The 12,686-nt window shown below is 35.3% G+C and overlaps 1 protein-coding gene across 4 annotated transcripts in view; it reads left to right on the top strand.

Moving 5' to 3' along the window:
- Window positions 1-12,686, top strand: part of STRBP (spermatid perinuclear RNA binding protein) — a 144,505-nt gene that overhangs the window by 83,795 nt on the left and 48,024 nt on the right. For all 4 annotated transcript variants that reach the window (XM_060200124.1, XM_060200125.1, XM_060200122.1 and 1 more), the window contains 5 exons: window positions 7,554-7,645; window positions 8,287-8,382; window positions 9,584-9,695; window positions 10,272-10,369; window positions 11,083-11,194. In XM_060200124.1, coding sequence (XP_060056107.1) covers window positions 7,554-7,645; window positions 8,287-8,382; window positions 9,584-9,695; window positions 10,272-10,369; window positions 11,083-11,194 — 510 coding nt within the window. The remainder of the gene's footprint in view (window positions 1-7,553; window positions 7,646-8,286; window positions 8,383-9,583; window positions 9,696-10,271; window positions 10,370-11,082; window positions 11,195-12,686) is intronic.

Raw genomic sequence — 12,686 nt, 5'->3', positions numbered from 1 at the left:
GGAACCTGTCTTAAATGGCTTAATTTCTTTAACAGCCTTACAGTTCACCATTAACTGTAGAACTATAAAATGATTTCTGAAGTATCAAGATAATTCTGTTAATTCTGGTAAGATGTGTTCTACTTGACCCTCTAGTGTAAAACCAGCCATTTCTAAGTATAGTTATAAGAATAGATACTATTAAAATTATCTTACTATAGAGAAATAAGAATAAAAGATTGAAATTGCCAGACTAGGTTATTTATTTGTAACTGTAGGCATCCTTTCTATTACTTCTGTGAAAGTGTTAAGAGAACATTCCATATTTTTGTGTAACTAATGGGATCTTGGCATATTTTGCAGTGATACCCTTAAGCTTGGTTTGTTGCCTTTATAGCTTTAATTCCTGTTCAAAGAAGCTGAAAATAAGTTCATATTCTTAGTAGGAGATTAATTATTTATAGTTAAGTAGGAGTCTGTTCAAGGTGTCTGTCTAGACTGTTAAAGGAGCTCAGGAGTAAGTGCTGGCTCATCAGGTAGAGCACACATGCTATCATGTGCAAGGCTCTGGGTTCAAGCCCCCAGTCTCTCACTCTGTGAAAAAGAAAAAAAAAGTACTGGACACCAGGAAGCAGGCACCCAGTCCCAACAATAATTCTGGTGACCAAGGGAAAAAAAAGCTAAATCTAATCAGTTGATTTTTAACATCAACTATGGGATCAGGTAAGGGGAAGAATACATTTGGGTCTAAAGTTTTACATGTTACTTCCTCTTCTTTTGAAAGGCAGAAAGATGTGCTTTACTTTTGTCATTAACTACCCAGCCATGCTGACTCACTTGATAACCTGCATAATTTGCTTATTTTGTCTAACTTGGATTTTGCCAAAGACAGTTTCTTATTCCACACAGTTGCGTATTTCTGGTCTCCTGTATAACTCAGCATTTGAGATCCAGTCTGTAGTACTTACTTCCTCATACTAGCTAGTTTTCAGTTTTATGAAGTAAAAGATTAAGATTAATTTGGATGTCAGTAATTTCTGTTACTGAAAGATATTCCTTTCAGAACCTCTATTTTTACTTTTTCAAAATGTGAAATATATATAATTTTACTTAAGGAGACATTTTTCTTTAACATCTCAACTTCTCTCCACCTGCCAAAACAGATTGTTCACAATACTCGCTTCTTTCTCTCTTCTATCGCTTTATTTTTTACATACTTGAGTAAAAGAAAAAGGGGAAAAGTAAGATTGGTAGTAGGTAAAACTGGAGAGTTGAGGCAAGTTAAAGCATTACACTTATTTCTGTGGGATTATTTTTACAAAAGTGGATCTGTTTTTTCAAATCACTATTTGTTTTTTATTGTCCAGAATACATTGTGAATCTTCTGTTTCACAGGAAAGATTCTTCCTGTGCTGCCATTCTTATTTTTTATTCTAATCTTTACTTGAATGCCTTCTAGAATGTCATTCCCTTTTTGCTGGGCATCAAACCTAAAACTTGTTCCATGTGATTTCTGAATGCTGCAGTTGTGCTCGCTCCTTGGTTCCTATTGTTTAATTTCTTTTCTTTTTAATGAGGGCACTGTTCAATTCTGAGAGTGCTGGGGGGCTACACCTGGGACGTCAGAGACTCAGGCACAAAAAGTCTTTACATGACCTCTATGCTATCTCCCCAGTCTACTTGTTGGCTATTAGCTTCATTGGTTACTGTTGCTATGTGCCCTTTGATTGTTTTCTTCATTTAAAAATGTGGATAAAAATACATTTGTGTTTAAATGAGAGTTTATGTAATTTACATAATACCCAGTACAAAATAGTTGTTCACTATATAGTAGTAATCACCAACTTAACTAAAAATATCCACAACACAAACCATCTCAAATCACCTTGCATTAGCAGTCAGAATAATGTGTGACATGACAGATTCTGAAGAAATGAACCCAAACACAATTCTTGAACACCTATTAAAGTATAATATTGGGTTACTGTATATGCTACAGTGCTGATAATTAACTGGCTTATGTATTATATAACACATGATACAGTGAGAACAGTTATCTTTTTCATCCTCCTATCCTTTATTTCTATCTTCTGAAATGGTGCTGACTATATAGTAGATAATTAAAAAACACGGTGTTGGGGTCAGGAAGACAACTCACTGGGTAGGTGCATTCCTGACCAAGTGACCCAGATTTGAGCCTTGGTACTACATAGGAGGTGCTGTGGCACAAGCTGGACATTTTTGGTACAATGGTATCTCTTCTTCTGTCTCTTTGTTTATCTGAATGAAGAAAAGAAAAAGCCAGAGTCATGAATCTGTGCATTTTGTGAGGCCCCAGCTTCACGTACAAAAATTTTTGTTGTTAAATGAATTTTTAAATTTATCTTTAGTTATTGGATAGAGACAGCCAGAGGGAAGGGAGTGAGAGAGAGGAAGAGAGACTCCTATAGCACTTCTTCACCACTCACATAGTTTTCCCCCTGCAGGTGGGGACTGGGGGCTAGAACCCTGGTTCTTGCACATTGTAACTTAATGTGCACTCAGCCAGGTGTGCCACCACCTGGCTCCTTTAATGAATTTTTATAACCAAGAAATTTCCTAGCTAAATAGTACTATGGTGTGAAAGGCATCTCAGACTCAAGTAACATACTGAAGAATTAACTCTTAAGGTATTTTATAAATTAGTGTTATACACTTTTTCTCATATATGATTTAATTTAACCCTCAGAACAGCACTATGAAGTTGATAGTTGCCTTTAATTTTTTTTAATTATCTTTATTTATTGGATAGAGACAGCTAGAAATCAAGAGGGAAGGGAGTGATGTATATAGAGAGAGACACCTGCAGCACTACTTCACCACCTACAAAGCTTTCCCCCTGCAGGTGGGGACCAGGGCTTGAACCCATGTCCTTATGCATTATAAGATGTGCACTCAACCAGGTGTGCCACCACCCACCCAAATAATTGCCTTCTTTTATAAATAATTAATGTCACATTTTAACCCAGCTACTCTTGATTCTTCCTAAGCTCTTTGTGCAGCCCACTCTCATTAGTGTCTCAATGAGTATAGGAGCATCTTAGCTGATTTAGTTATTCTAAACATCTCACAATCTCAACTTTTTTGGTGCTTGTGATTTAAAAAAAAAAAGTTGACTTGTTTTTGAGGTGACCTTGCTTTACAAGATTATAAATTCCTAGGAGTATAATTTCCTATCTCTTCCAAGTATGTTACTCACCACCAGAATTTCAAGATGCATTGCACTCTCTTCATCCTTGCATCCCACTCTCCTTAACTTCAGTTCTGCAGTCTAAATTCAACTCTTTGTCTTCATTTGACTTCACTTCTTCCCTTGCTTGTTTCTTTATATATCATAGATAAGAGATCATGTAGTATTTTCCTTTTATGTTTGTCCAATTAGTACTTCTTAAAGGGGAGGTTTAGTGGTAATGAATTCCTTTAACTGTTGTTTGTCTGGAAAGCTCTTCATCACTTTTTCAAACCTGAGTGAGTTTACTTTGCTCTGTTGGATTTAGGGTTTTCTTCACATTGATTTCTTGATGCAGTAGTTCAGGTAAGTTCCTGTGTCTTCTCACTATGATTTATACTTTGTGAGAACCTGGGCCAAGGATCTGTATTTGAACAAGCCTGGGCAGTGACCCAGTGGTTCATGATCACAAGTGCTAGGCAAAAACTATAGCACCAAAGTCAAGCCAACCTGAATAACAACCAGAAGATGAGGTTGCAAATGTTGAGTCATTTGGCAAGGAACAAATCTGGCAGACTGTAGACTGCCTAGCTAGGGAGTGTTCCTTCTAAAAACTCCCCTCAGGGTCTGCTATTCTGTAGATTTGAATTGGGATATGGTGTCTACTGGATCTGCTCTCAGTGAGCTGCCACAATTCTCAAGAAGTGTGTCCTACCTGGTTTTATAGCTTTTAAATTTCCCATTTTTTCTGTTGTAAAGTTGTAGGCACAAAACTATAGTAGAATAGGTGTTCTGGGAATTGAATACAGCCTGTCCACTCCTCACTTCCTAATTGTGACTTCTCATGCTGAGGGACTTTTTTCTTGGGTGAGACACTTTTTGTGCTTCCTACCTGAATGGTGACATTTTGTCTCTTGCATTAGGGAAGGAGGGGGGAAGAAGGGAGAGAAAAAGGCTTCCCCCTCAGGTAGAGATCAGGAGCTTGAATCAAGGTTCACGCACATTATAATGTGTGTGCTCTACCAGGCGAATACAAATTTTAAAAAGCTGTTCTTTGGTTTTGGCATTTTTGTTGCCCCCCCCGCCCCCAGAGTCTTTTACTTTGGTACATACAGTACACCAACCCAAGATACTTTTTTGTAGAAAAGTTTTGTTTCCCTACAGAATTGAAATGACTACCATTAACGTTCATACAAAAATGTCAGTTTTGGGAAGGGATAGACAGCATATATAGCATAATGGTTATGCAAACAGACTTTCACACCTGAGGCTCCAAAGTCACAGGTTTAATACCCCATACCACCATAAGCCAGAGCTGAACAGTGCTCTGGTGAGTGAGTGAGTGAGTTAAGGGGGGGGGGGGTAGGGAGGGGGAAGAAGTGGTCAAATTTGAGAGTTACTAGAAGTAGTGGTATTTTTCCAATAACAATTCTGACTAATATATTAAGTAATTCTTAAATAAAACATGTAAATTCATAAATTATAAAGGAAACAGGCAGGCAGACTTATAAGTAGAACTGTGGTTACATAAGAATTTATACTGTTTTAAAATCAATACTTTTGAAAAGGATAAAACAAGATGAACTTTTGCAATTCTTCTGCTGTTTCTCATCTCTTGAGTATAGAAATATTTTTGTTCTTTGACTTTTTTGTCTACCAGGACCATTCTGATAGTGATGTGAAAGGAAGTCTGGCGCACTGCCACACACACACGCACACACACACACACACCTGTGTACCTTTTATTATTATCCTTTTTTTTTTTTTAGTAAAATCTTTTGCCTGCTAATGTTGATGTCTTTTATTTTAATAAGAATTTGTAGTTATATTTCTTTTGGGTATGAAAGAATTTATCTAATTTTGCCATTGTCCACCTTTAATCGTGTGTGTGTAGGGGGGGGAGATGCAGTTTTTGACCCTTGGAAGAATGTTCAAAGAGTTGGTTTCCTCCCTGTGATTTCTCTATTCATCTCTTTCATTGACCCTCTCTTATGACAGTCTTATATGGTAGGATGTTAGGATAAAACTTAGCTTGCTTTGTCTTTAACTTAAATTCTAAGATCTTAAAAGATATATGGGCCAGTTTTGTTTGTTTTTTTGTTTTCTTTCTGAGGGGGGATTATGTTACCTGGCAGTCAATCAACCTTTGATATGTCTAGCTTTGAAGATATGCTAATAATTTACAGATTTGCTTTCTCTGGTGTATGAACTTAACACAGATACTTGTATAGATCACAAACATGTTGACATAAAAACTTTGAAATGAGTTGGTTTTAGGGTATGTGTCTCTGTGATTGTGTTTCCCAGAGATTGCTAGGCCCTGGCTTATGGTAGGGGGTGGGGGTGGGAAATTAACCTGGGACCTTGGACCTTTAGGCATCAGAGTTTTTGCATAACCACTATGCTATCTCCCCCTCCCTAGTTCTATTTTTAAAAATATATATATATATTACTTATTTAATGAGAGATACAGAGAGAAAGACTAGAGCACTGCTCAGTTCTGGCTTATGATGGTGCTGGGAATTCAGAGCCTTAGCTATGAAAGCCTTTCTCTCTCTCTCTCTCTTTCTCCCTCCCTCCCTCTCTCCTTCTCTCCCTCTCTCCTTCCTCTTTTACTTTCTGTTTGATAGGAAAGAAAGAAATTGAGAGGGGAGGAGAAAAAGACACCTGCAGTCCAGCTTCACCACTCATGAAGCATTCTCCCTGCAGGTGGGCTTGAACCCCAGGTCCTTGCACATGGTGATATGTGCGCTTAGCTGGGTGTGCCACTGCCTGACCCCTGAATGTCTTCTATAACCATTATGCTATCTCCCCAGCCCTAGTTTATAGTCTTTGTGTCACTAGAAAAACAGAACTGAGTAAGTCCAAGAATTAAGATCACTGATAATGTGAATAGTGTATATGTTTCTATTTGTAAATAAATCTACACCTGTAATTCATTTTTGAGACTCCTCATTTCGTGAGTGAAATGAGACTTTGTGGCGTGAATTTGTTGGCATAGATTAATGTGAAACTATTAGAACTTCACCTTTAGAATGTTATCATCAATGAAGAAATTCATAATTTTTCCTCTGTTGAATTGTTTTCTGTTGTGAATTATGCCTTTAGTTTTAATTCATGGTAATCTGTCAGTTACAATATATAGTAATTCTCCATGATACAATCTTTTAATAACAGAAAAATAGAAAATATCAGTAGTTTTTGTCCCCCATCTAAAGATGTTTACATTGGGCTGTTGAAAATGGCAGCATGCTTGAGCTCTCACATTTGATCTGTCACTACCAGTGGCTAAAAGCAGAGTGGAACTCTCATCAAAAAAGTGTACATTGTACCAGTTGACCCACATATAGATTTTGTCAAGTCTGTGACTTCCACAGTTATGCTATGAAGGCGTGATTATGTTTGGAAGACTTATTGGTTGACTCTTCTATATTTAAGAGAATTCTTGAAAAAGTGGAAAATGTGACTTAATAGAATTAGAGAAAGAATTATTCCCCCAAATATTTGCATGTTAGATCCATTTGAACAATGTGCCAGTTCTTCAGAAAGCTTAAAATCTATTTTCTGGTAGCCTAGTGGAAGTAATATTGCTTTCCTATACTTGGATTTAGTATCCTGTGACTTCTTTTCAAATAATATTTGCCATTAACCACACATTTGAATTTTTAATTTTGTTGCTTTGAACTATCTAATCCAGTTTTGAAAGGTTAAGGGAAGTGAATTAGCTATAATTGGGTAATATTCTTTACTGCCTTTTTTAAAAGATATCAAGAATTTGAAATGTATTTCATTGAATTATTTTGGTTTAAAAAAGAATGGGAGAAGTTAAAGGTGACACTGGAAAAATTCTTACCTTGTGCCTTGTTGGATAAGTATCTTTAGTTGTTAAAAAAAAAAAAAAAAGCCATGCTCAGTGTGTTTTTTAGTCTATCTAAAATTGAATATATGAGGAGAGTCTGTTTTTCTTAAGAACTGGTTAGCAGTTAAAATCCATTATATAGAGGAAAGTAAATGCTACATACCTATTTTGTTTTGTGTGGTCCTATATTTGTAACAGTAGTCGTTGATTTGTTTACTGCATGTATCCCTTTTTTGCTCCTGTTGTACATAGGCACAGTGGATATGATGAATGTACTTATATGAATAATCATAGTGCAAGTAGTAAAAAACAGACCAAAAAAAGCCAGCAACAAAGCCAGATCATGAAATTTCCTAGGAGCCTTATCGGTTCAGTCAGCTGATTCTGTTTACTTGTTTGTTTGTTTGTTTGTTTATTCATTCACTTTTGGATTGGATTGGTTGGTTGGTTGACAGGAACCCCTTGGTCAAATTATATCTATCTCTCTTTATTCCATTTTTCCATTAGAAAAGGTCACTGTAAAAGATCCTCCGGACTTACTGGACAGGCAGAAATGCCTGAATGCCTTGGCGTCTCTCCGGCATGCCAAGTGGTTTCAGGTTGGCTTTTTGTTATTATCTTTCTGTTACTGTAACCTTGTGCAAGTTTGGCTTGGAGCACCTGGCATTTAATAGTTTCTGTATTATGTATAAAATATACATAATAGTATTATAGCAGCAAATGTGTTAATTCAGGGAAAAAGCCTAGTATAGCCTCCATTGTAGCTAATGATATTTAATTAGCATGTTATGTTTTTGGTCTAGTACTCTAGATTTAACATGATAGTTATAAAAATACAACCATGAATGAGACAGGCTATAGGATAGTTGTCTGAACTGATGTGTCATGAAACTGTGAAAGCGAATTAAATAATATATACTGTCTTTACTATAAAAATCTGCCTTCTAAACCAGTTTTACTACTTTTAGAAACTTGACTTTGGGGTTTAGTTGAAAAGTTATGAGTTACTGGCAAAATTGTATTCACTTTAAAGAACCTGTCCATGATCAGCATATTTTAAATGAAGGCTGGATTTCAACAGGGATATTGGAATCATTTTATTTGTTTTAGGCAAGGGCAAATGGATTAAAATCATGTGTAATTATCCTCCACTTTCTGCATGATTTGTGCAACAGATCAGTATATTTTAAATGAAGGCTGGATTTCAGCAGGGATATTGGAATCATTTTGTTTGTTTTAGGCAAGGGCAAATGGATTAAAATCATGTGTTATTGTCCTCCGCATTCTGCGTGATTTGTGCAACAGAGTCCCCACGTGGGCACCATTAAAAGGATGGGTAAGTACTTAACTGTGTTTATTTCATTGGATAGAGACAGATAATTTGAGAGTGAAAGGGAGACAGAGAAAAAGAAAGACACCTGCACTGCCTCACTTTTGTGAAGCTTGAATCTAGGTCCTTGTGCATGCTAACGTGTGCACTCAGATACGTCACTGTCTGGCCCCTTTACTTAACTGTGTTTAAAAGAAAATTCTGAAGCTATAGTTAGAAAATTTGTAGAAACTACATATTACTATGAAATGTCCATGTTCTGAGCTGGACATTGTGTGCATGATCTAATTTTTTCCTGGAAAAAATAGATATTTTTATGAATGTTTCTGTGTACATAGTCTTTCTCTTCTATTTCATCATACTCAGAGTCTAAAATATATGTATATGTATTTTTTTTCTGACAAAAAGGTTCTATACTTGGTAAAAGTGAATGTCTTCCTGCACTTTACACAGATCCATGATGTCCTATTCATGTGCTACCTACAAAACCTCCTTACTGACACATTTCTTTTTTAGTACATCTTCCATTTAAAAAAAATGATTTATATATTCATGTAAGACTCCCATATGCATTGGTCCTTTCTCTTTGAATATATACACTTAAAAATAAGTCTATCTTACTAGTTAGAATTAGACAAGTAGTACATCTAACTTGATTGTAGACATAGATCGCCATGCAGTCACCAAACTTGCGAAATTTAGAAATTGTTATACATGATCTATTTTAGATCACAATAATACTGTAAAACAACTAAAACTATAAGAACTCACTTTAAATAAATCTAGCAATTATTACTTTGGATAGTATGAATTCTTAGTTTGGTTCTTTGTTTATTCTAAGTGAAGTACTTAGATTAGGCTGTTAAGTATGAGAGGGGTTGGAAGTAGTTATTATAAATTTATATGAAAACTTGTCATATCAGTTTGATGACCAGTTAGTTTATTAAGAGATCCTTTCAGATTGTTAGAAAATAATTTTTGTAACAAAAATATCTTCTTAATATATTATCTAAAAACAGTTGCTTTTAAAATTCTGGTTGAGGTGATAGTTGATAATTGAGGGGGGAAAACTTAATTGGCCCCCTAGGGTTATGTTGACTTTCACCTTAGGCATCTCTATTGTAGATATACATGTGAGCTCACTTTTTAACTGGAATCCTTTTAACACTTGGTGCATGTAACTAATTTGTAATTTAATATCTTCTAGCCACTAGAGCTTATATGTGAAAAGTCTATAGGTACTTGTAATAGACCTTTGGGCGCTGGGGAGGCCTTGAGACGAGTAATGGAGTGTTTGGCATCTGGAATACTACTTCCTGGTAAGGGTTTCAAACTCTGGAGGCAGAAGAATTTGTGCTCTGCACAGGAAAATGATATGTAGAAATTGTTTTGCTTCGAATTTTAGCAACTAGAATGTCTGAATGTTAGAAAACATCCTATAAAACTCTTAGTAATTATACTTTCTCTTTTATATGTACTAACATAAAAAGTACTAATAAGATGCTATGTCTGCTATGAATTTGCTTTACTTAAGTTCTGAATTTAAAGATGTAAATGTTTGGTTAAAATGTATGAAGTTTATTCTGTTTGTAGTCTGGTATTTAATTTTGAAAGGTTTAGTTTCCATATGTAATTTCTTTGAGAATTGAGATAGTTCATCATGCTTTTTCTAAATTCTCAGAGTAAAAAAACTTGTTTAGTTATATAAGGGATATCCAGTAAACTAAGGACATTCAAATGCTAATCTACTGAAAAATGAATGTTTTTTTACTCCATTGAATTGAGCAGACTTTTTACCTCTCAGGGTTTTTTTTTCTTTCTCTTTGATTTTAGTTTATTGAATTCTAAGTTCATTTGTAAATAGTACTTGTGCTTTTCTGTTGCCTTTGCCAAAGGGGGACCTGGTCTTCATGATCCTTGTGAACGAGATCCAACAGATGCTCTGAGCTATATGACTGTCCAGCAAAAAGAAGACATTACTCACAGTGCGCAGGTAGAAAATGGAGGACCATCCTAACTTGATCTTTGGAGTTATTCTATCTAAACACTAATTTAAAAAAAATATCAGTTATTTAATAATAGACTTCAAGATTATAAGATTATAGGGGTATAGTTTTACACTGCATGTGCCACCAAAGTTCACTATACTTCTCAGAATCTTAGAGACAGTTTACAGTTTGGCTACTTCTTTTTCTCTTTTTGCATGTTTCTCTTTTTTAGTTCTCTATACTCCACATATGAGCAAAATCATCTGGTAGTTGTCTTTCACCACCTTAATTCACTAAGTGTGATCACTTCCAGTTCCATACATATTTTACCAAAGGACACAGTATCATCTTTTTAAATTACAGAGCAGTATTTCATTGAATATGTATCCCATAACTTCTTTATCCAGTCTTATGTCAATGAGCATTTAGGCTGCTTCCACTGTTTGACTTTTGTGAATAGTGCAACTGTTAACACATATATGTCCTTTTGAGTTATTGTTTAATGTCTTTTTGATATGTGCCTTGGAATGGTATTACTAAACCATAAATTATTTATATGTCTGTTGTTATTTAAACACTTACTTTACCTGTTGTCAGGACTTTTGTCATCATAATATTGACATTTAATAAATGTCCTTTAACTAGATGTTTTGAGGACTTTAGAAATGGTCATTGAAGTTTAAACAAATGCAATTTTTTTATTTTATTTTTTTTTTAGCATGCACTGAGACTGTCAGCCTTTGGCCAGATTTATAAAGTACTGGAGATGGATCCCCTTCCATCTAGTAAGCCTTTTCAGAAATATTCCTGGTCAGTTACTGATAAAGAAGGTGAGTTTAAAAGTTCTTTACTGGGCTTAGATATGAGTAGTGGGAGAGATGGTCATGGATACTAGAGTGGAGGGAACATAATTATTTTTTTTTAATTTCTTTAGTAGATTAATGGTTATAGTCCACAGTAAATACAATAGTTTGTACATGTATAACATTTCCCAGTTTTCCACATAACAATACAACTCCCGCTAGATCCTACTCTGCCATTATGGGAATATAATTGTTCATCCAACTCATTTGTAATGAGATATTCTATTGCTTTTCCTCATGACTTTCTGCCCCATCTATAATATCAACTTGCTATCACTTATTTGTGTTAGAGCTGCATGTATATAATGCTGTTTGGGTAGTGGTTTCTTTTGCTGTGCAGAAAGTTTTTCATTTGATGTCATCTCATAGGTTTATACTTGCCTTAGTCTTCTTTGTAATTTGATTCATTTCATTGAAGATACCTTTAAAATTTATACAGAAAAAAGTTCTGCCAATATTTTTCTCTAAGTATCTGATGGTTTCTGGTCTAACATCCAAGTCCTTAATCCACTTGGAATTTACTTTTGTGTTTGGTGAAATAATAGTAGTTCAGTTTCATTCTTCTGCATGTTTCAATCCATTTTTTTCAACACCATTTGTTGAAGAGACTTCCCTTTCCCCATTTAATAGTCTGAGCACCTTTGTCAAAGATTAGATGCCCATATGTGTGGGGGCTTACTTCTGGGTGCTCAATTCTGTTCCACTGGTCAGTGTGTCTATTCATGTTCAGTACCAAGCAGTTTCTGTTACAATGGCCCTACAATACAATTTGAGATCCGGGAGTGTGATGCTTCCAGTTCTGTTTTTTCTTCTAATTTTTTGGCAATTCTAGGTCTTTTCTGGTTCCAGATAAACATTTGTAGCATTTGTTCTATTCTCCTGAAAAATGTGGTTGGGATCTTGTTGGGGATTGCATTAAATTTGTATTTGGCTCTGAGTAGTATATTCATTTTAATGATGTTAATTCTTCCAACCTATGAGCATGGAATATCTTTCCACTTCTTTGTGTCTTTTTCAATTTCCTTGAGTAGTGACTCATAATTTTCAGTATACAAGTCCTTCACTTCTTTGGTTAGGTTTATTCCTAGATATTTTATTGTTTTTGTTGCTATAGTAAAAGGAATTGATTTCTGGATTTCTTCTTCCAACTTATTGTTTGTATAGGCAAACGCTAGAAGAAGAAGAAGTGTTTGTATAGAGGAATGCCACTGACTTTGCAATGTTCATTTTATAGTCTGACACGTTATTATATATATTGACTGATAATTTCCAAAAGCTTCTTGCTGCATTCCTTAGGTTTTTCTTTGTATACTATCATGTCATCTGCAAATAGGGAGAGTTTGACTTCTTCTCTTCCAATTCCTTTAATTCCTTGCTCCTGCCTGAATGCTATGGCAAGAACTGTTGAATAGTAATGGTGACAGTGGACAGCCCTGTCTAGTACCTCATCTAAGGAGAA

This window comes from Erinaceus europaeus, chromosome 10 (genome assembly GCF_950295315.1).
Source record: "Erinaceus europaeus chromosome 10, mEriEur2.1, whole genome shotgun sequence".
Classification (NCBI taxonomy): Eukaryota; Metazoa; Chordata; class Mammalia; order Eulipotyphla; family Erinaceidae; genus Erinaceus; species Erinaceus europaeus.
The sequence above is the reverse complement of the archived record's forward strand: the minus strand, read 5'-3'. Positions and strand labels throughout refer to the sequence as shown.